The 23,440-nt window shown below is 33.4% G+C and overlaps 1 protein-coding gene across 2 annotated transcripts in view; it reads right to left on the bottom strand.

Moving 5' to 3' along the window:
• Positions 1 to 975: 975 nt before the first annotated feature.
• Cpr (Cytochrome P450 reductase) overlaps positions 976 to 23,440 on the bottom strand; it is a 76,048-nt gene continuing 53,583 nt past the window's right edge. Inside the window, exons 1-10 of one of the 2 annotated variants that reach the window (XM_088227622.1) lie at positions 19,996 to 20,398; positions 18,819 to 18,943; positions 17,135 to 17,323; positions 16,570 to 16,697; positions 13,150 to 13,391; positions 10,954 to 11,151; positions 8,831 to 8,994; positions 7,957 to 8,131; positions 7,539 to 7,696; positions 5,439 to 5,616 (exon numbers count right to left, since the gene is read on the bottom strand). In XM_088227622.1, the coding sequence (XP_088083748.1) occupies positions 5,472 to 5,616; positions 7,539 to 7,696; positions 7,957 to 8,131; positions 8,831 to 8,994; positions 10,954 to 11,151; positions 13,150 to 13,391; positions 16,570 to 16,697; positions 17,135 to 17,323; positions 18,819 to 18,943; positions 19,996 to 20,091 (1,620 nt within the window). In that variant the 5' untranslated portion in view covers positions 20,092 to 20,398 and the 3' untranslated portion in view covers positions 5,439 to 5,471. Of the gene's footprint in view, positions 5,617 to 7,538; positions 7,697 to 7,956; positions 8,132 to 8,830; positions 8,995 to 10,953; positions 11,152 to 13,149; positions 13,392 to 16,569; positions 16,698 to 17,134; positions 17,324 to 18,818; positions 18,944 to 19,995; positions 20,399 to 23,440 lie in introns of those variants that run through there. The other variant, XM_088227621.1, reaches the window with a different exon arrangement.

Raw genomic sequence — 23,440 nt, 5'->3', positions numbered from 1 at the left:
TTGACACCACCATTCCACCCATCCAGTGCTCTTCTCATAATATATTCACCGTAAAGGTTGAAGAGTTTTGGCGACAAGATACAATCTTGACGCACACCTCTTTCTGCTTTAAATGAAGCTGACAGCGCATTCTCCATCCTTACTCTTGCTGACCCATCCATGTATAAATTTTTCACCAGTAATGTGAGATGCTGTGGCACACCATCTCTAGCATAATCTCAAACATATGTTGCCAACATACACAGTCAAAGGCCTTTGTGTAGTCAATAAAACACAGTAACATTGGCCCATTGAACTCACGGCACTTCTCAATCTGCTGTCAAATGTTTAGGATCTGCTCCCGTGTACCCCTTCCTGCCACAAAACCTGCTTGTTCCCATGGAATTTGACAATTATTATAATTCTTTAAACGTTTATTTATAATGAAAAGAAGAATTTTGCTGGCATGCGACATGAGGGAGATTGTTCGATAATTCTCACATTTACGGGTTGATCCTTTTTTATGAAGCCGTATTAAAATTGACTCTGTCCAATCATCGGGCCATTGACCTGTTCTCCACACTTTCAGACATATATTGTGGATCATCCGTACGTCTTCATACCCTAGATGTTTAATGAGTTCAGCGGAGATGCCATCATTACCTACTGCCTTATTTTTCATTTTGGAAATGGCATGATTTACTTCCTCCAGCAATATATCTGGTTCCCTCTCATCGTCCAATTCAATGTCAATTTCATTCCCAGTTTCAATAGAATTGAGTATAATCAGACTATAAATATACATATATGAAATCATAAGTTTGTGTTAACCGTGAATCGAAAATCACATGCAAAAGGAGCATCAGTTTTATATATACCACAACGCTCTGTCGTGGATACTCAGTGCAGAAACTCGGCCTGTCAAGAGTGTAGGGATTCAAGGTTAAGGAAAATCAATGGTGGTTAAAATAGATAGAAGTAAATAATACCAGAACATGATCGTGCCATAAACTTTATATAAATTATCAAATACCATAAAAATGAAAACAATTTTATCACTGATGCATAAAAACTTTCGCCCCCAAATAATGTGTTTACTTATGATAGTATTTGCAAAAGATTATTTAAACACATACGAGGTGTGCTCAAAAAATAATGGGAAATTTTTAATTTTGCGGGTTTGGTGAGTCAGATTGTCAATTTTTTATTATGTTGTTATAGATGCCCCTGAAGTATGCTAAAATTTTCAGCTGTATTCATTGTTTACTTTTTCTGTGGCAGCCGCTAAGGTTAGATGTGTCATGAGCTCGGCGGTTTTCGTTTGTTAAAAAAATGGATCAAAGAATTTGTATCAAATTTTGTGTAAAAAATTAAATAAAGTGTGCGCAATGTTACGAGTGGTATAAGCGTTTCCAAGAGGGCCATGAAGACGTTGAAGATGACGAACGGCCCGGATGCCCCAGCACATCAACAACCGATGAAAACGTGGAAAAAGTTAATGTAATGATTGTGAACAATCGCCGAATCACAATCAGAGAAGTTGCTGATGATGTTGGCATATCGATTGGCTCATGCCATGAAATTTTTGAAACGTGTTGACACAGGTGACGAAACATGGGTTTACGGATATGACGTCAAAACTAAGGATCAATCGTCCCAGTGGAGGCATTCTGGATCCCCAAGACCGAAAAAGGCACGTTGGACACGCACGCAAGACAAACGTTGTTTGCACGAAGCAATCCGAATAAAACGCCCGGATTTGTGGCAAAACAATTCATGGCTTTTGCACCACGATAATGCACCTGCTCACACTTTATTGCTAGTTCATGAATTTTTGGCCAAAAATAATACTGTAACGATACCCCGGCCTCCATATTCGCCAGACATGGCTCCGTGTGACTTTTTTCCATTTCCAAAAATAAAGAGAACCTGAAAGGGCCGTTGTTTTACAAGCATAGATATAAATTAAAAGCGCATTGCTGAAAGAGCTACAGGCTATCCCAAAGATCGAGTTTAAGAAGTGTTCCTCGAGGATTGGAAGAAGCGCTGGCACAATTGCATAATATCTATTGGGGACTATTTTGAAGGCGACAACATTAATATAGACAAATAAATATTTTTTCAAAAAACGAAAATTCCCGTTATTTTCTGAACACACCTTGTACTAATATATCTGTAGATAATATTTAAAATCTTACATAATTGATGTACTTTAAATTAAATCAATCCATGATGTATGTACCTTGCAGTAGCACGGATAATGAAATGGAAATATGTACATATATATATTATAGCTCCTTGCAAGAACAGCGCATTATCTCTAAAAATACAATTTTACCAGAAAGTGTCTTTTAAACATTAAAAAGTATAAAATCTAAATTAATTCTTTGTTTACCATGGATCTTAATTGAAGACATAAGTGGATAAAAGCATTGTCACAAATTTTTTTAAATGTATTTTTTTACACAAATGAAGATTTTTATGTACAACGCTTTCATATAAAGCCAACTTTACCATGAAAAAGTTGTAGAAAACCAATTTTGAAAGCGAATAAAGGTGTTATTTTTATCAATAATTGTATTAGTGTTCAAAACTTCAACCCGATATCTCAGCTTTTTGTTTTTGCTAACAAAAAAAACATTAGTTTGGATTTTATATATTTTTTAATGTTTATTATTTATGCTGTATCAAGTTAGTTTATAACATCTTAAGAACTAATATAAACTTTTGATAACATTACAATTTTCAATAGTTTCTCAAGAACATATTTTTTCAAAGAGTTTCAGAGTCGCTTCTGGTAAAATAGCATTTTTTGAGATAATACTTCATTCATAGGATATAACATATTTATTTTCATACATTTTTTATTCATAATAAATACCTATTTAAACAATTGCACATTTTTACCTTGAAAATACAATACATGTAATAATAAACTACATATAAATATATATGTATGCAATATTCAATATTATTAAAAAATTACCTTCATGTAAAATAGTTAACAAGTTGAATTTTTACACAAATTACATAACAGTAGTTTCTTTTTATGAAATTTACACGTTACATTTTTCATAAAATATCTACCAATGATAAAAAAATATTATTCCATTGGTTTTACATAATAACCCGGAATTGAGCCGTGGAATAAATCTTCAAATACAAACTCGGCAAAAAGTTAGAACAGATGTCACTATGGTATATGATCGAAACAGGCATAAGTGAAATTTAAACAAGGTAAAAAAGTTTTATGTATCTCTATTTTTTTGTGTTCTTCGGCAATTAAAACGATTGTTTCTATCAGTGACGATAGTGTATTTTTTTCAATACATATAAAGAAGAATACTTTGCAGTGATAAATATAAAATATGATGGTATTAGAAGCAAGCCTAGAAATCTCCGCCAAAAACAAAAAAATTAGTTATTGATGCCAAAAAAAACTATCTATTTAGATTTAATAGCGTAATTCAAAACCGTCTCTAAATCTTGCAAAAACAGATTTCAATTATGCTACTTGACACTGCAAACTTAGCATTCTCCATTGAGTTGGTGAAGCATACTTAAAAATCTCACAATTCTTTTTGCAAATATTTCCGTAACTCTTTCAATGGAGATTTCTAAGTTTGCTTCTAATACCCTCGTATGTCTGATAATAAATCAAATTTAAAAAAAACATAATTACATGCAGTTTGGTAAATTATAATTGTTTTTTTATTTTTTAATATTATTTTTCTTCTTTGTCAGACAGTTAAAAGCTTCCTTCTGTGGTACAGCGAAACCTCAATTAAATATACAAACTCGTTTTGCCTCCAAATACTATGAATCTTCTATAAAAACTATTTGTTCACGGCAACACCGCTGTCCCCCAGTCAAAGGCTTCTTTTTCTTTTTTTCTTTAATATCTTAAAAAAATATTCTGATGGTTTTCATTACAATTATTGAATACAAATTAGGTGGTTAAAATATGTTTCATTTATACACTTCCATAGCCATTCTTTATTCTATGTGCACCAATTGTCGCGTTAGTTTAAAACTTCACAAGCCATTCGGAGTGCATAGCATGTCTTGCTTTCGTTTCGCAAGTTCGTTCATATTTCATACAACTATGTATCTTTGCACTTGTTTCCACTACATTCGAATGTGCTCTTGTGCTCTGTCTTCCTCTTTATTTTTGCTTACAATTGAGTTACCAAGTTTTGGCTCCTAAAATTGTATTCTTCAGTTGAAAGAACTGCTACGAATAAACACTACTTGGTTTTTAAGGCTTTGTGATAAAGTCCGTCACATAATATATTGTTCAATCGCATTTTAGTTTATTTTTGTACATTTAAACAATGTACTTACAAAGACATAATCATAAAACACAAAATCAAACGATAGAAGGAATAATAAAATGAAATAAAAAATTGTTATGACTAAATGTATTAATTCTGTCCATAATAATAGCGTAACTTTTTTTTTAATGAAAATTATTTTTAAATATATTAAATAAATATAATCAATGCTTTAATTAAGGTTATTAGAACAATTACAGTTAGGTGGTAATACGCAGAAATATTAAAAAGATATAGATTTACCAAATAGTCATGAAATAATTCATTTGTGAACCATACATGTAGTAAAGATCAATTGTATTGATTATATAATATTATCTATTCCATAAACAACTTCCTAGGTCAGTCATATATGACGCCTTGAAATGGTGTGGAAATAGATTTTCCCTTTTTTTATATGGAGAAAAGTCGATTTTATATATACAGTAGAGTCTCGGCTATCCGACCTACCGGGGCAATACCCCTTTCCTTTACCCGACTGCACGCATTATATTCGCGCGCCAGGCGACAGTCCTCGGTGCTTACGTAGCTTTATCGATGTTTCAGTTCGTTACATTCAGTTATGATACATGTACATATTTGAAAAGTTTTCCATGTGCAAATAAAATTATGTAACACATTTTCAATATCATTCGCTTTTCCGTTCTTGCCGCGACCGGTTTAGGTCGGATAATCGAGACTCCACTGTATTATATTTTCACTTGTACCTTGCTATAATAACCACGAATACACAAACTGAAAACATTACAATTCACTTATATTGATATTTATCTTATTTCCAGCTAATACAACAATTTTTGTTAACATTAATTGTTTGTTACGATTGGACATAAAAGGAAAAATTCACCGTAATTATAAATTTAACAAAAAAATATTTAAATCATCTCCTTGTACGGTTAACACAACTAAACTAAAGCTGAAGTAAGCAATAAACTTAACAGAAAAGTAAACTGTAATACATACGATGTTTATGTAAAGTATGAATTCTTAGTCGAGTGTTTGTTTCAGATTTAAAAATAAAAATTGATTTAAAAAGAATTAGCTATAATATAGTTTAGTACTCATTACCATCAGATGGTAATGACTTCCGCTCAACACGTCAATATACAGACAAAAGAAATTCACCTGAAAATATAAATACACTACAAGATAACATTCTCAACTCCATACGTCAGCGGAATATCTCTTTTGCGATTCCATCTTCTTAATATAAAGCGCAGCATCGCCTTCCGACATGTTTCCTTTCTCTTGGATTACTTTCAGCACAATATTACGGACATCCAACGCCATGGATCTGGCATCTCTGTAAATATTAATCAATTCCACTTAAACCACATACTTAATATAGAGCTAAAGGAAAAAAATTAAGAATCGAGCGATTGCCAATAAGATGTCAAATGTTTCAAAACTTTTTCTACAGTAAATTAAGTAATTACTTTAATAATAAATTTGGTTAAAATATAATTTCACAGATAATTGTGTTTTAAAAACACAACCATTTTTATTCATAGAAACCATCGGGACATTTATTTTCAATAGTTATTTTATGTACCTAGTTTTAATAGTGCATAATATTAACTATAAAGATTAGATTTGACATGCGCACAAGGTACCAATAGTTATATTATTAATTGTTGTTTTTGCAAATCATAAGCTGCCATAAATGACTGTAGGTTTAGGCGTAGAGGTACCTGAAATTGTATTTCAAAAATATTTTCATAAATCAAAAGAACTTTTAACGGTGAAACTTATTTAAAACGATAACATGAAACAGTTTAAAATCGAACATATTTTTAAATACACATTGTACATCATTGTTTCCACCTGTTTGTTTTAAACTCGCGTAATAACTTTGTTAACATATTACAACAGAGATGAAGAACATTTAAGAGAAGGTAATATAGAAGTCTAGGCATTTACAGGGCTTATGACCTGTCAATGGCTGGTTTAAGTGGCCACTTTACACACTGTGTAACATTCACCATTCTGCCTATATTTAAACATTTATATTCCTTCAATTCTTTCATCTGTTGATGTTTGTCAAGTTAAAGAGCTGAAACCTTTATTTATGCGGGTGATATTCACCTGCACACTAGGCAACGCCTGAAAATATTATTTTTTCAATTTCTATACTTCTTCATGGACCAGGTAATTTATCAACAATATTTTGAGTTTGTCAAAATTTTTGTAGAACATGACTGGATTCAACTCCCTGAGGAGTTGTTTATATTAACATATGACAACAGAGATGAAGAACATTTAAGAGAAGGTAATATGAAGGAATGAAGGAATATAAATGTTTAAATATAGGCAGAATGGTGAATGTTACACAGTGTGTAAAGTGGCCACATAAACCAGCCATTGACAGGTCATAAGCCCTGTTAATGCCTAGACTCTATATTACCTTCTCTTAAATGTTCTTCATCTCTGTTGTAATAAGTTAATATAAACAGTTCCTCAGGGAGTTGAATCCAGTCCTTGTCTACAAAAATTTGGACAAACTCAAAATATTGTTAATAACTTTGTATTAACATTGTTATTTCACTTTTGAAATCCAATTGGATTATCATTATCTCCTTTACTAACTTTGTATACTATGTGGAAATCTGTTATTAGTTCTGAGTTTATACACTATATCTGTTTGTTTACTATAAATATGTATGTAGAACTGTTGATTTCCCAAATAAAATAAAATATCATGCATTCATTATTGAAGGGAATAATTTAGTAACACGTATAAGGGACAGTTTAACCTATATTTATGTTCCTATAGGTTTTGTTTGCTGATCAATTTGAATGCTGTCAAAATGCGATCCATCAATTGAATGTGTGGTAAAACAATGTATGACAGGTGCACAAATGTTGAGATCCGTGGATTATGTAAGGCTGAGACTATTGACAAAATCAAGAAAGGAGTGCTGCGTCGCTTTGGACATGCGGAGCGCAGGAATGGCTAAAAGGATTTAGGATGCGAATGTTGATGGATGCAGAAACGAGGAAGACCGAGAAAGACCTAGCACGACCAAATTCAACAAATACTTTTAAGATGGGCGTGACAAAAGTTGGAATAATCAGCGTGCGTGAGTGAGAAAATGTATGAATGTTGAGGAAGTGAGGTCTGGCAGAGTGATATGGCATTCTATCCTTTCTGCCGACCCCTACGGAGAATGCTCACATTGACGGTGATATGACGAATATTAAAAACAAAAAACTGCTTAAACTTACCCACAAATATATATATGTCCATTATTGACTCCTATAACATTCCACAATTCATCGGCATTTTTCTCTAACAAATGAGACACATAGATCTTTTCTTTTTGGTCTCTAGAAAATGCAAGGCGTAATTTTAACAACCCACTAGCTTCATACTTTTCTAGTTCCTAGAAAGAAAAAAATAAGCTTATTTAAAGACCAAAACCACAAAAGAATATGAAATACTGTCAACGGGGTTCCTGCCATAATACACAAGAAAATCATCATCATCCATAGCTGATGGTCATACAGGCACAATTGAAATAAAATACCAATAAAGAACTATATATATTTCATGTGGAAAAAAAGTTATGTGTTTTAAATACATAACAAGTATCTAAAATGTAAGATGCTAAATAAGGACATTATTTTTTTTTTTTAAACAAACCTCTCTGTATAGATAGTCCTGTTCCTTGTGTCGGCACCCAAAATAGAGCACAGTGTCCCCCAGGGGCTTTCCGTCGTCCATCGCCAGCTGCCTCTCCTGGATGAACCCTCGGAAGGGAGCGAGCCCCGTGCCCGGACCGATCATGATGATAGGAGTCTGTGGTCGAACTGGTAATCTGGAACATTACGATTTTTCTTAATTCAGCCACACCAACTGTTTTCTCAGCAAAGTGAAAAATATGAACTTGCGGAAGAAGGATAAAAGCAGAGTAAATGCGGTTAAAGTGCAATCTTTGAGACAAATGAATGGGAAATTAACGTGACATACGAATGTGAGTCACCAATTATGAAATCAGAGGAGAATGCAGATAAGGAACAGGTTTAATTGATAGGATTTAAAGAACAAATGGAATAAATAGATTATGAAGAATAGTAAAACAGATATTACAAGGTGAGAGTCAGTAATGGTAATCTTGGAAACCAAAATTTGAGTCTCCTTGGTGGCGCCCACATATGAGAAAAAATTGCTCATTGCTGAACGAGATAAGCTGCCCAAAGGAGCTTACTGTAATTAGGTAGCCTTGAAATCTTTGCGCTGAAAGAAGTTAATCCAGAAATACATAATGATATGTAATTTATCGGATTGAGGAATAGAGGGAAGTGAATTCATTACTGACTGGGAATAAATCGATTGGACGTGATCAATTCGCCAAAATGATAATGAAACTTTTTAAAAGCCTTGAAATTTCTTTTGAAAGCCACCAGATGCGTAAATCCAACAGCACTTATAAAAGTGCCACGGATAGTAGCGAGGGAGAAAGGGACAAGACCGCAAGATTAGAATCAACATTATTATGCATACATGAATAACTAACCTGAACTGTGACTTCCTAATGTAGATAGGAACTACAGGATTGTTAGTTCCTGGTTCTGGTTTCATAGTAGCTAGCCACGTGGTGGCCACCCCCTTGTTCGTCCTCCCACTACCGGTCTTGTACTCCACCACCACGGCTGTGATGTGAACGGTTGAGGAATATTGCTAAAGTAGAAAGTAGAATAAAAATCAAAAATTCAGAACCATTTTTCATTTCACTATCCCGTATAGCAGGGGCGAATGGTGTATAGAAGCGATTATGCGCAGCTTACCATTATATTTGACTATCCATATTAATTTTTTACGGTGACTTTATTTACAGAAAAACAAACTAATAATTACTATTTCTTATAAATCATTTCCTCCATTCGTATGTTTCTCCAAATATAAATAAAAATATCAATAAAGCACGCCCCGCGCCAGCAATGAGCCAAGGAACTGGCCGATTACTCCAGCTTATTTCTTCATCCAAGTAAGTGTACTGTATTTTGAACATATTAAACCCAGTAGCGGGATTTTTCTCTGAGAGTTAACTTGCAGATTACACAAATTCTTAGAAGATTCTCGATTTGGAAAACAATATTTCAAACATTATTTCTTAAGGACTATTTATCTTTGAGATGATACTTTTGACATGACTCGAAATACATGTGGCGCTCGACGCGGCCGTTTTTGGCATTATTCATTTCTAAAACAAATCGGCCAGTTGACATTTCAACCGTAATATTGACTGAATTATCAACTTTTATGAACATTATGAGTTAAATTAATGGATTATATAGCTAAACAATATAATATATCACGGAGTTACGTAGTTTGAGTTGATTTCATAGATAAGAGTTGTTGTATCACACAGAACCACAGAAAAATAGCAATTTTTAATATATATAACTTATATTATGTACTTACTATGTAGGTACAAATAAATTATATTTTTTTATAGCTTACCTGTAAATAAAATCACCGTTCGCACTGCCGCACACTAGCTGTCTATTGCATCGCTACCAACATCAGTTTTATCAACCAACCATACAAACTAGCTTGGTGAGTCTTTAAATGTAACTCTTATTTTTTCTTACAGACTTATAAATTCTTCTATACTTAAATTAAAAATAAATAAATACATAAATAATAATCATAAAACAATATTTTCCATAGTGTTGGCAGGTAACAGCAGAAAGTCAATTAATTGAAAGTATTTCACAAATTACCAGCAGGATAAAAAAAATCAATATAAAAAAAAAAAATGCTTAACTTGCTAAAGACTTCTTTTTTCTTGGACCAATTGAGGATCGTTTTTTTAAAACCCGATATTCCCCTCACGTCGCGATTTGTTTTAAAAAAAAAATTAAGCCAGCATTGAGACGCATCGTTTATTCACCACCGAAAAAAATCACCAAAACATGCTAAAAACCGGTTTCAAAAAATATTAAAGTATTATCGTTTTTACAAACACAATATTTTAACATTGATCCCTAATTTCAATAATATATATTCTACTACTACTACTACCATCACGCCATTTCTCCGTAGGGGTAGGCAGAGAGAATGGACCGCCACACACGCCTATCCTGGCATACATTCCTAGCTTCTTCCACATTCATACATCTTGTCATACATGCCCTTCGGTTCTGTCTGCTTTTGACATGACCAGACTTAAGATTTTGGTTTATCTGATCATGCCACGTCTTCCTTGGTCGTCCTCGCCTCACGTTGCCGTTTATTTTCGCCATATATACTTGTTTTACCATTCTTTCGTTGTCCATTCGTTCTACGTGACCAAACTATCTCAGAGACCCTTTCTTAATCTTATCAATTATACTTGACTCAGATTTACACTCTCGCTGATTGAGTAATTTCAATAATAAAATATAAAATAAATAATTGACTATACATAATTTATAAATACGATTACCTTCAGGCTTAGTTGTAAGACGTAATTTTTAAAAACAGAGATTATTCACGCGACTTGACGTGAATCACAAGGAAACCTTCTCCTGAAAAATTATGTTTCAACCGAAAGTCGAGTTTTAAAATAAGGTCCTGAATTGGTTTAATCACCAATATTTTAGATAAGGATTGTAATTTATTCAGTTTCGAGTGCACAGGAAACATTGTATTAACCTTGGGACTGGAAGATATGGAATAGAACCGGGGCTGCAGTCGGGGGAGTAGCTCACACAAGTGGTCCAGTGGAGGTTTACAGGAAGGAAGGTCCTCCAGGATGTGCACTATGTTCCTGCTGTCATTGGCCACCCAGGCTGAATACATGGCCTTACCTTCTACAGATGTAGACGACATCAAACGAAGCTTTTCTTTATCCTGAAAAAGATTTATAATCAAGGTGTGTTTACTTAGAAGTATTGTGGCTTTAGGGATCGGAGGTCCAAGGTTAAATTCAGTACTGCGAATAAATCCTCCCTACTAAGCAAAGCAATGTCACATATATCCCTAAATCTAATACAATGGACGAGACAAACTCGATTTGTGTTAAGACAATACTGCGCATACGCCATACGTGACAGCCACAGTAAACTTTGTATAGACGCATACGATAGTAAAAATAGATATTCTAATATAAATCAACAACACAACTGCAATTAATTTATTTTTTTCAAATCGCAAGGTTTTCCATCCCTCCTGAACATTTTGACAAATGGTTTATCTGCAGTATTGAACTTACATAGACGATATGACATCTGAGATAATGTAGTGAAAGCACGTATCAACACGTTGGTAAATTGAAATTCGCCATACCGAGGTAAATAGAGATGGTAGGAAAGTTAAGTATGCCGTTTCCATACGTACCAATGAAGATAGCATTTATAATTGCAGCCCTGAAGCATAATATTTATTGTGTACTGTTAGGTATACAACTTTGCTTCTGCAGTTTTCCTGTAAATGGTTCTAGCGGTAAGTAGTGGTCGAAATAAATAGATCATACGCATCAAGCAATAAACTTGGGCATCTGTCAACATAACCGCATAGAAACATTGATTGCGTCTGCATCATTAAGTTAATCTCGATTAAAAATGACAGGATTACGAGCCAAATCTCATAATTAACGAGAGGTTTTAATTTTCTGCTTCAATATGAAGAAATCTGCTGCTAGGGCTCATTGAATGCTCTCAAATACTTATGGTGAGGCCGCTATTAGTGAGAGAATGTGCCGTGAGTGGTTTCAACGCTTCAAGAATGGCGACTTTCACGCCAAAGACAGCCATAGGGGTGGAAGAGAGAAGATTTTCAAAGATATAGAATTGGAGGCATTCCTTGATGAAGACTCGCGTCAAAGTCAAGAAGAATTGACACAATCATTGGGAGTAACTCAACAAGCTATTTTAAAACACCTCAAAACCATGAGAAAGTGAGAGATGTTGCACGGCGTTTGTTTGCTTGAGAACAGTTACTTGAAAGGCAAAGATGGACTAGCCATGGGAACACAACCTTGACATCCAACTTTAAAAGAATAGCAAGCAGTTGTTGGACCTGGGGTGCAATTATGAATCTTCTTTCTCCTAAAGGGTGGTTAATTTAAGGATATTTATTTTTTCCATGCGACTAATTTTTGCTTCGTTGATGGCCACACTGATGATTAAACGTAAAAAAATATAAACACGTGAAATCAAACATGATGATTTTCATTTAGAACATTATTTCGACCATTACCCAAAACAATTAATTAGGTTGAATTGACCAAACCGTATTAGTTTTATTTCCATTTTATACACCGTTTAATCATCAGTGTGGCCATTGTACGAAGCAAAGTGTCGTCGCATTAAAAAAATAAAAATCTTCAAATTAACCTTTCCCTTACTAAGCATCCAATAATTACACATGATCCGAACGGGGGGACCAAACGACCCCAGCGCCTAGTTGTATATGGCGTCAGGAGAATAAAACGTTGGAAGTGTTTATGACCGTGCAATAATTTTTTCATGTTTTCGCGTACACATATTTTACTCATTCGTGTATTTTATTCATTTTTGTTTGTTTGCCAAATGCTTATGCACATAAAGTGAAATTGAACCTTGTATTATTTATGTCTTTTTTCGTTTTAATATTAATAAAAAAAAAAACATCTATTTCAAAATTTAAAAACAAAAACAGGGAAATGCTTCTTTCTGTTAATTTAATAAGTTCTAAAAAACTATGTACATAAATTAACTATCCAAACTACACAAATTGAAATATTTAGGTAAATTATAAGAGTGAAGTGTAACTAACAATTGAGATAACGCCTTTACTGGTGTTTTAATTAGAATGCCCTACCCACATAAGGTAAGAAAGAAATACAGGAAAGAAAGAAATCAAACTCACCGCTTCGTCAGAACAATACTCCACCAACTCCTTGAGAACGTGAGTACGAGGAATAGCAGTGATTTCCAAGTAGTGGGTGAGAGCTGTTCTGTAGGATGTCGGGCAAGGGAAGGGGTGCTTCTTAGAGCTGTCTGTATCCGTGTTGACGAGAGAGAAGATCTGGTCGAGGTCACTTCCCGACAGCTCTCCCAAGCGGTTCACTAAGGCACTGTCGTTCACTGGGAACATTGCAAGATGGTCACCTAGAAAGCCAAAAAAAGAGTCATTTTAGTATTTTATACAAATTAAGGATTATTAGCCTACAAGTTTTAAAAGAAAATTACCCATATGAAAACTACTCATTATTTTTTTTTATTTATCATACGGCACAAGTGCCTTTTACAATATAAAATATAACATTATAATGAGTTCAGTAATACTATTAATACTTATAATGAGTTCAGTAATGGCGGCCTCCGTGGTGTAGTGGTCAAGACGCTTGACTCACGCACGGAAGTTTCCGGGTTCGATTCCCGGTGAGAACACAAAAATTTAAATGTGTTTTTCTCAAGCCTGGGTGTTCTGTGATGTAATTCACCACTGTAATTGGGCCTCTTGGCCTGTTGTGGTGCAAAAAAAATATAAAAAAATAAATGTATAAAAAACAATATTACAACATAGATATATAATCAAAACCGATTTCCACTTGGCTAAGGGAAGGAAAACCCCGACACAAAAACCGGGTCAAGCCGACTCTAAGGGCCCTTGCAGCCCAGGCCTCGAAAGCGCGGGACCAATCATCCAGCCTTTTTAAACACCACGATTACGAAAACATCAAATCAATACCACCTGATCGAGGTATAGAAGTGAACTCCCCCCTAAAGTTGTGCGACTTGAAAAATGCAGTCCTTTTTGAAAAGTCTGTTAGTGATTTTCAGGAAATTGTTGACACACTGCAGAAAAACTTAACTCATCTGGGTCTTAATATTAATACAAAAAAGACTTAGATTATGTGCAACAAATCCTGTCCTGACCCTGATCAGCCTCTCTATAATAATGGACAGAGGATTGAGAAAGTTGACAGCTTTAAATACTTGGGAGTACACATAACTGAGGATGGAAGCATGCACAAAGAGCTCGCTACCCGCCTAGGAATTGCTGGAGCAACTTTTAACATGATGCGTGTTGTCTGGAACTCTAGTCTATACTCAGTCAAAACGAAATGCCGATTATTCAACTCTTGTATAATGCCAGTTCTCCTATATGGGTGCGAATCTTGGCACCTTACCAAAACTCAAAACACTAAACTTCTGAGTTTTGAGAGTAAGTGCTTGAGAAGAATATTAGGTATAAGGTGGTTCGATTTTATAACTAACATAGAAGTCCGAGAACGGACACAGCAGCCTCCTATAACGAGTGTCTTGAGGATTCGGCAGTGGACCTGGCTTGGACACGTGCTGCGCATGCCTCAGGAGAACTTAAACCCTAGTTGCCTCTTCTTTAAACCTGCGGGATCACGCCGTCCTGGAAGGCCGTCAATGACGATCTTTAGACTTTATTCGGTGGAATTAAGGGGCGCTGGATTGACATGGGAAGAAGCGAGAGTGCTGGCTGGCGATAGGGTCTCCTGGAGGCAACTGGTGAAGTCCACATGCTCCACTTAAGAGCGGATGTGGAAAATAAGAAGAGAAGATATTATGAACATAAAATGAGTTAACAGCAGATCATTGGCATAAGTAGCTTTTGCAAATTAATCATTTATTGTTACTATAGAATATCATACAATATTTATAAAGAAATGATTTGAATTCACAGAGACTCGAGTTAAAAATGTGGATATGAGAGGTACATTCATTTCCTAGTCTGTGTATACGCGGTATAGGTGAGTGACAAAGATAGTTGGTTTGAGAAGGGTGACAATAATATAGATTATTTTGTCTAGTTCTACATGTTGGTATGTTAATATTTTTTAAACGCAGGAGTTCGCAACTACTATAATGGATTGGTTAGTATACACGTGGGTTTATAATCTATTGACCAATGACACACACATGCAATGATTTCACCTGAAATATAGATTGAGTACCGATGAAGCAAGTCATCATTTTGTATTGAATGCAATACAATATACTTGGAAGACTAACAGTATGACACAGACAACGCCCGTCAGGATAAGAGCAATGTCCTGCAGTTTATTCACGCCATGGAGACATGAAAAACAAAGGAACGTGACATTTTAAGATACCACAGGGCGTTGTAACGCCCAGTCAGCCCGAACAGTCAACCCAACAAGTCAGCTCAACGCAGTCACTCAGTTCCAGCATGTAGGGTTCGATTCCCGACATGGTTGATAAGAAATATTTATTTAAAAAGGTGTTTTCACATTAAAATATTTCATAGTCCCTAGACTGGTACCTGAAGCGTAAGACTGATCATCTTACCTTCATGTAACAAAAATGATCAAGATATGCTGCGATTGGTGTACCAAATCAGTGCCCTATGCACCATTAGGTGCGGAAAGTGAATAATGATGATGATGAAAATAAATATAAAACAACTTTATCTTTAACCACTTATTTTTTACTTTTTCTACCGACCAGTTTCAAAAGGCACACAATCTTCTTTATCAAAGTATAATTTAATAACGAATCTTATACTTTTTTTTAACAGTGTTTAGTACCTAAATATTCAATCTAAACATATGGAGCTATAAGTCAAGTATTTTTGTCATGTTGTTCTTGCAAAGATGGGGAGGTGTGAATTGAGATTGATAAAATCTTTAAAACTAGACAGCAGTGGACTAAAGAAAATATCGTTTATTTGTTTTTTTTTTCTTATTATGAATTGCTTTTTTTATTTCTAAGATTTCCAAGTTGTCTAATTTTAATATTTTATTTTCAAAGTGAAGAACTTTTAATCCACTGTCTTTATTAAAATTATGAGTATTTTCTATCAGATGGTTTGCGAATTCAGAAAAATTATTAAACTTTAGGCACTTTAAATGTTCTTTTATTCTAACATTAAAGTTTATTTTTGTTTTTCCAATGTAGATTAAATCGCAATCATTACAATGTAATTGTCAGATTTACTATATTTAGAGACTGATTGTTTAGCAATTTTCCTATATTATTAGTTGTGTAGAATGCGGGTTTGATGTTTGATCCTAGGGAATTAGGTAATTGTTTTGAAAAGTTGTCATTTATAAAAGGAATCCGCCTCCATTGTTGAGTAGGTTATATTAATATAATAATTGTAAGAATTTTTTTTTAAATAAACAAAGAGAAAGTTTCGTGATTAAATATAAAACTGTTAAGCATTTCGAAAACTTTTAATGAATGTAATATTATAATGAGAATTTTTCGCAGTGTAATTTAATTTTGGATTTAATGGTTGTGTTAAAAGTCAATAATAAAAAAGAATACATTAAAAATCTTAACTTGCCTGCATCATAACGCATCTTGGATCCTTCAATATCGAACTCGATATGTAGACAAGATCGTTCACCGCCCTTATGGAGTTCTCTGTTTACTCTTATAGGAGACAAGTACGGATTCTTAGAATCAAATGGCCTGAAAATTAAGGTTTTATGAGAACATTAACAGTCGATACCCTATATACAATTTTTAAAAAACAAAACTAGATAATGCTATCATATTTTAGTAATCCTTTTATTTCAACGAAAAAATAAACATATAACAATTTGGTAAATAAATACACAAGATAAAACCATTTATCTAACATAAAAATATAGGTATACTAGCATTCTGTTTGATAACTTCAAAACATCAAAGTTTAATTTTAAACTTGAAAACACTATTTTATTTTTAATGAAGTCTTGGATCTCTCTTATTTTTAAGAAACTTCGAGTGAAAATAATTGTTTAACAAATCCTTTACTTTTATAACTAACCTATATTTTCTTTTGGGACTTCAGCAAATCAGTAGGTGCTAGTTTTCATCATTTGCTAACTAAAATCTTAACATAATATAATATTGATTACACTTACGGCCTCTGGTTAGTGAAGGAGTGTAATCGAGCAATCTCTCCGGTATAAACTCGTTCCAAGCTGATGTCTTCCTGCTCCAAGAGTCGGTACTGACGGATCATCTCCTCTTCTCCCGTACTCTCAATGCCGAAGTACTCACAAACCGCTGGCCAGAACTTATCCTTCCACGTGATGAAATCGTCTTCAATACTAGAAATACATTTATTTATGAACAGGATTTTTATCGATTTAAAATAATTTTTCAATAAGTATAAAAAAATATTATCTTGTCATTTTAATTTTAATTTAAGTTCAAGAAATTTAAAAATTTAAAATTTCTCAATTTAAAAATGGCATAACAATGTTGTGTCTTAATTTCACTTCACTACAGACGCGATAATTTTGGCTTGAAAATAGAGCAGTTTATTTTATATATGTAGCATATATACGCAATCGCTACAAGTTACCATTAAAAGTTCGCTTGAACTGAGAAAAATTTGGCTCAAAAACAGCATTGGGGCCCTAGAAATTGCATCTAGAATAACAGGTCTAAATTTCAAATAGAATTCTTGTGGAGAACACCGAATCATCATCATCATCGTAGTGTAGTATGAGCTCCTCAAACGCAATGAACCAAACCATCACAGGAAATCGCTATCGACTACAATTGATGAGCTGACCGTTAAAGGAAAAATACCAGCAATACGAGGAGAGACACGACTAACTAATTTTGCAGCATAACAACATTCGGCCACATGTTGGCCAGTCAAAACATACTTGGAAACGATCAAGTAGGAAGTCCTATCCCACCCGCTGAATTCACCGGACATTGCTCCTTCTGATTACCACTTGCTCAAATCGATGACTCGTGACTTGGCTGAGAAGCACTTCTATTCTTATGAAGATGCCAAAAAATGAGTGGATTCATGGATAAACTCAAAAGATGAGTCTTTCTTTTGAGATGATATTCGTTTGCTGCCAGAAAGATGGGAGAAAGTAATCGCTAGCGATAGTTAATGCTTTCAATGACATGTTCTTTACTAATTTTAAAAAAATAATGCATTAATTTTCACGAACAGCGAGAACTTATTCAATGTGTAATTAATATTTTAAGATGCGAGTCCCAATGAATTTGCATGTAAACATATGTTTACCTTTAAACTTAAGACTCAAGAAACGACTGTGGGAAAGATTTACTGTGTCAAATGTGATCCCTGAATATTCAAAAAAAAAATTGTGATAATAGTTATGTTGTGATATTTTTTAAATAATATTTTCAGACATTGGCTAGTATGCAAATGAAATAATTCAGTCAGATGAACCTCACCCGCACCAATAAAGGTTTTAGCTCTATAACTTCACAAAAATCAACAGTTAGAAGAATCAAGGAAATATGGATGTTCAAACAGAATGGTGAATGTTACACAGTGTGTAAAGTAGCCAGCCAATGATAGGTCATAAACCAGCCAATGATAGATCATGAGCCCTGTAAATGCTTAGGAATATGGACATATTCCCTTTTCTAAAATGTTGTCCATCTCTATTGTAATATATTAATATAATAGTTTAGTGTGTTTCCCCGATATGTGAAGAAAGATTTCAAATGGCAGATATCAAAAAAATACAAAAGCTGCCTAGCAGAAAGATGTTACCTGTGCTTCCAATATCTGACGAACAGATAGTTGACAATTTAGTAAAAACTTACTTGGCGTCATCATCCCCGAGTCCAACAGTATAAACTCGGTGAGCGCCCAATTCCTCCAAACGCTTGTCCACGTATATTCCAACTTCATTATAATGCTCATAAGTCTTGTTACCCAAACCAAATACCTGGAATTTAAACAAAAATCGAGATTTACTATAAAATGCAGATTAATTCACTATAATATTGCACATATGTTGAGTAATCAATGAGCTATTAAAATTATTATTGTTGATTTATTACAAATGATTTGATCAATGTATTACAAACAGTTTATGCCTACTGACTCTTTTGAACCGAAAAGGTCTCTGGAATACATTGGTCGTATACAATTTAATAAACTGCCTGATGACCTTAAAAATGAAATGTCGAGTGGTAAATCTCAAAGACCAGAAATGAAGACCTATTTCTTGAATCTTTTTGAAAGTGATAGTTTTTAGCTCAGTTTCTGTGAATAGTCTATATATTATGTTTTAGGTTTAAATGTTTTTCTTTTCTTTTTTTAATATTAAGTTCACAGAATGTTTAAATGTTTTTATTTTCTTTTTTAATATTAATTTCACAGAATGTTTAAATGTTTTTCTTTTCTTTTTTAATATTAAGTTCACAGATTGTTTGAATGTTTTTATTTTCTTCTTTAATATTAAGTTCACAGATTGTTTAAATGTTTTCTTTCCTTTTTTAATATTAAGTTCATAGATTGTTAAAATTTGTTAAAATTTTTATTGTTTAAATGTATACTATGTATTGTTACAAGAAATGTACTATTTTTTTTATGTACCGTCCCAAATGAGTTTTCTCGTACAACTCCTGGGAATATAATATCATGATATTCATGTCTTATATGTTTTATTAATAAATAAAAAAAAAAAAAAAAAAAAAAAAAACGCCCGCTATGACTTTGAATCTACTGCCTGAAGTTTGAATGAAATGAAGTTAGGGGCAGAATACAAATTAAAAAATTGTCAAGTTGTTAGTTCTGATTCCGAATTCCGATATATACCTACTAATAAATACTAGCATGATCAAACGTTTTTAAAATAACATATTATGTTTATGTCCATACATACACCGAGAAATACACATACTGTGCAAAATATCTACTTAAAAAATATTAATAAATAATTTTAAAAAGGTTGATTCAAAGCACGAACGACCGTTGGTTAAACTGATTTCTCACCTCGCCTTCTGCTAATGTCAGAGTAGAATTGTAATGACGTAATCTTAGAGCCGCGTTGATAATTCGCGCAGATCTTCTCCGTAATATAGAAACCATCCTGAATGTTCTTTTAAGATATCACTCACGTACTAAACAATATAGTTCAGCATTTCCGAACATATCGGTCTTAAACAATCGTAAGACCAAAGTTCAAGATCACCGACATGTTTTTAACCTAGTATAAATTATATGTTTATAATTGCATGATGTGAACCTCATTATAGAGCTACAGTCCAACATTAATATATTTTCAATATTCCATTACAGTTTTAATATAACTACTTGTGCGTACAAACTTCATAAAATGAATCTAAATAATCTGACAGTTATTTTTCTTTGCTGTCAGCTGCTGGTAATATAAATCAGATGAAGCAACCGTAGAATTAAACAAACTATATAAGTTCTACCAACCTAAGTGATAGCGGGAAAATACAATTCGTAAAATATTCTGTAAAATAAAATAATTGTAATTATTTATGAGAATATTTATTATTTGAATTTGCTAATACAAATGAAAAACCGTATTCGTGCGATGAAAATAGGCGTAAAGTCGATGTACAGGCATGATTTTGAACTTAGCCTTTTTGAATTTTACCGTGACGCAATTTGCAGCGTAAGAAATAAATTTCACCATATTACTACGAAAAATACAACCATGACTTGAATATCATAATATTTATCCAAATTCAAAGTATCTCATTTAATCAAAATGTTCTTGATTTTTCCACAGCACAAGGGAGTAAACCTTTTACTTCAGAAGAGACGTATTTTATTCATATTATATCCTTAAATAAATTTGTTTCACTCGTGTTTTTATTATAAGTAGTTATCAGTTGCCAGGTAGGGTTGGATGGGGAGAAAAGTGGCGTGGGTAAGGAGTACCACCTGGTCTATTTCCGCCTATGTGCACTTTCGAACCGCATGCATCCTTCTCATGGACACCAGAAAATACGCAGGGGCTTGTGTTTTGATTTTGTCCCCATTTGTCGGTCCTAGCCTCAGAGTAACAATTCGCGGCCTGTTTGAGAGGCCCTAGTCTGTTGCATAGAACAAAAGCGCTGTAAATTTTTGGTTTGGTTATTAGTTTTACAACAAAAACTTAACGGGCGGTTCATCGCCACGCTTGCAATTCTCGACCAGAGTATCTACGGCCCGTTGTTTTGATGTAGGCTGTAGCTAATTTCGTGATTGATACCCCTAGAATGGTTTTCTCGGTATGGGCGTCTCTATAAGCGGGCCGCGAATTATTACTCTGAAGTCCTAGCGGTCACACGAGCGTGTAGATTTTTTTTGTTTAAAAAGTATTTTTTTCGGATCCCAAAGAATTTTAGATAGATTTCAAGTTTGTAGACATTATACAATTATGTGGGTTTATTCGAATAACTTATTTTGTTATATTTAAGCCAGTACTATTTTAAAGATACCAAATGGAAAAAGTTTTTGATTTTTAAAATGTTTATAATCTTAGCCTTGGGGTGAAATGATATTTGGCACTTATCACCCTACAACTGAATTTCTTCAATAAAATATTGTATAATATTATTCTAGATTATAATTTTTATATTTTAGCATACCACGTGCATACCAGAGGTCATCGAGCATGTAACTGCAACTTTATACATAACGAGCTGAACAATTACAAATTATTGTATTTAGTTCAAATTAGTAAAATATTTTAAATATTGACACGGTTTAATCTATGTAGATAGGTACTCGTATTATATTTTTTAATATGTGCTATGTTGGTAGAGTTAGGTAGGGAGAAAAGTGCCACATTTTACTTTGAATTGAATAATTTGAGCGCATGTGTGTTAAGAGAGGTTTTCTGAGAAACGATGTTTTCTTCCAACGACTTTTAATAAAGTTATTTACACAAATTTATAAACAAAGAAGTGCAAAATGTCATACCACAAAGTGAAAAATGTTTTTGATATATTATGTTTTCTACTCTTTTGTTTTTGTTTCAGCGGCAGAATTTGAACGAGCATAAACTAGACTTGTTTATTGGATGTTCTTTGTATTTTCCTTAATAGTAGGCAAACAACTTGAATATAAATATATAAAATATGAGTAGGCAACAATAAGATACCGAAGGTCAGTTACACATCTAAACAAATCTACGAATCGTTTTAAAGTAAAAAAGACTTAGTGATTTGTTCAGCCTCATCGCATTGATATTAAAATTTTTCTGACTCTTGACCTTTATTCTGCGCTTTTATCTATGTGGAAATCTACCCTGCATCATAAATGGACCTCTATTGACGATAACACGTTACCCAACCAACGAGGGGCTGACGCTTAATTATAAAGGGACATAAAGAGATATTTATCGATTAACTCATTTTATATATTTAAAAAATATATTTTTTATTTTATTCTATGATTAACATATTCTAAATTCTAATACAATATTTAAATCTATACTTGTCATAAAACTATTTATCTCTCTCAAGATTTAAATACAAAATTTTCAGTTGCCTCCGTCGGTTATAATAGTACACTCAAATAGACAAGTTACCTATGGCAAGCACCGTCCAAACAAAAATATTTAGGGCCCCGGTCACAAAGCGATATTATTATTATTATGGTAAGATAATTTATACAGCGCTATTTTCGTGAAAATCACCTCAAGGGCGCTGTAAAATAAATCAATATTCCAGCACGTCTTGCAGCTACAGAGCGCATGGACGATTGGGATTCTAGTTCCTCATTTTTAATTATGAAATATATTAACATTATAATGTATAGGAGCTCGATTACAGCACGTCTTCCAGCCACAATGCGCATGAACGGTAAAAAATCTTGCTCCCATTTACATTATGTTTTAATTTGACAATGAAGTTTAGTGCTTGAATGACGTTAAAATAAATAAATAAAAACTTGTTTTTAAAAATAGGAGTTAGATTACAACAAGTCTTGCAGCTACTGAGCGTATGGACGATTGAAATTCTGGACCCCGTTTACAAAATTTAGGTATTAGAAAGTTAATAATATTTACACATAGAAGCTAGATTACTAACCGTCTTGCAGCTACAAAGCGCATGGACAAGTGACTTTTTTTTTAAAAGGTGGTAATTTGAGAAGAATACTTTCGAAACTAGACAGGAGTGGACTAAAAGAATTATTGTTTTATTTGTTATTAATTATCTCAAAGTACCACCTTTTTAGGGAAAAAAAGACTTGATTTATTAGCTCCACGTGTAGTATTTAGTAAACATGGATGAAATAAAATAGGAAATAGGGTAAAACCACTAATGATTGGCACTTAAAGCGTATTGATTGATTCAATATTTATTTATAAATTAAACAATCATCTTAACAAAGTTGTTTTAATTATTTTATTATAAACGATCATCATTTGAATGCAAACGTTTTTTTCGTATCAACAAATGTTAGTTTATTTTAA

Source organism: Micrasema longulum, unplaced genomic scaffold (genome assembly GCF_059751315.1).
Source record: "Micrasema longulum isolate JH-2025_06_02 unplaced genomic scaffold, ASM5975131v1 h1tg000515l, whole genome shotgun sequence".
Classification (NCBI taxonomy): domain Eukaryota; kingdom Metazoa; phylum Arthropoda; class Insecta; order Trichoptera; family Brachycentridae; genus Micrasema; species Micrasema longulum.
The sequence above is the reverse complement of the archived record's forward strand: the minus strand, read 5'-3'. Positions and strand labels throughout refer to the sequence as shown.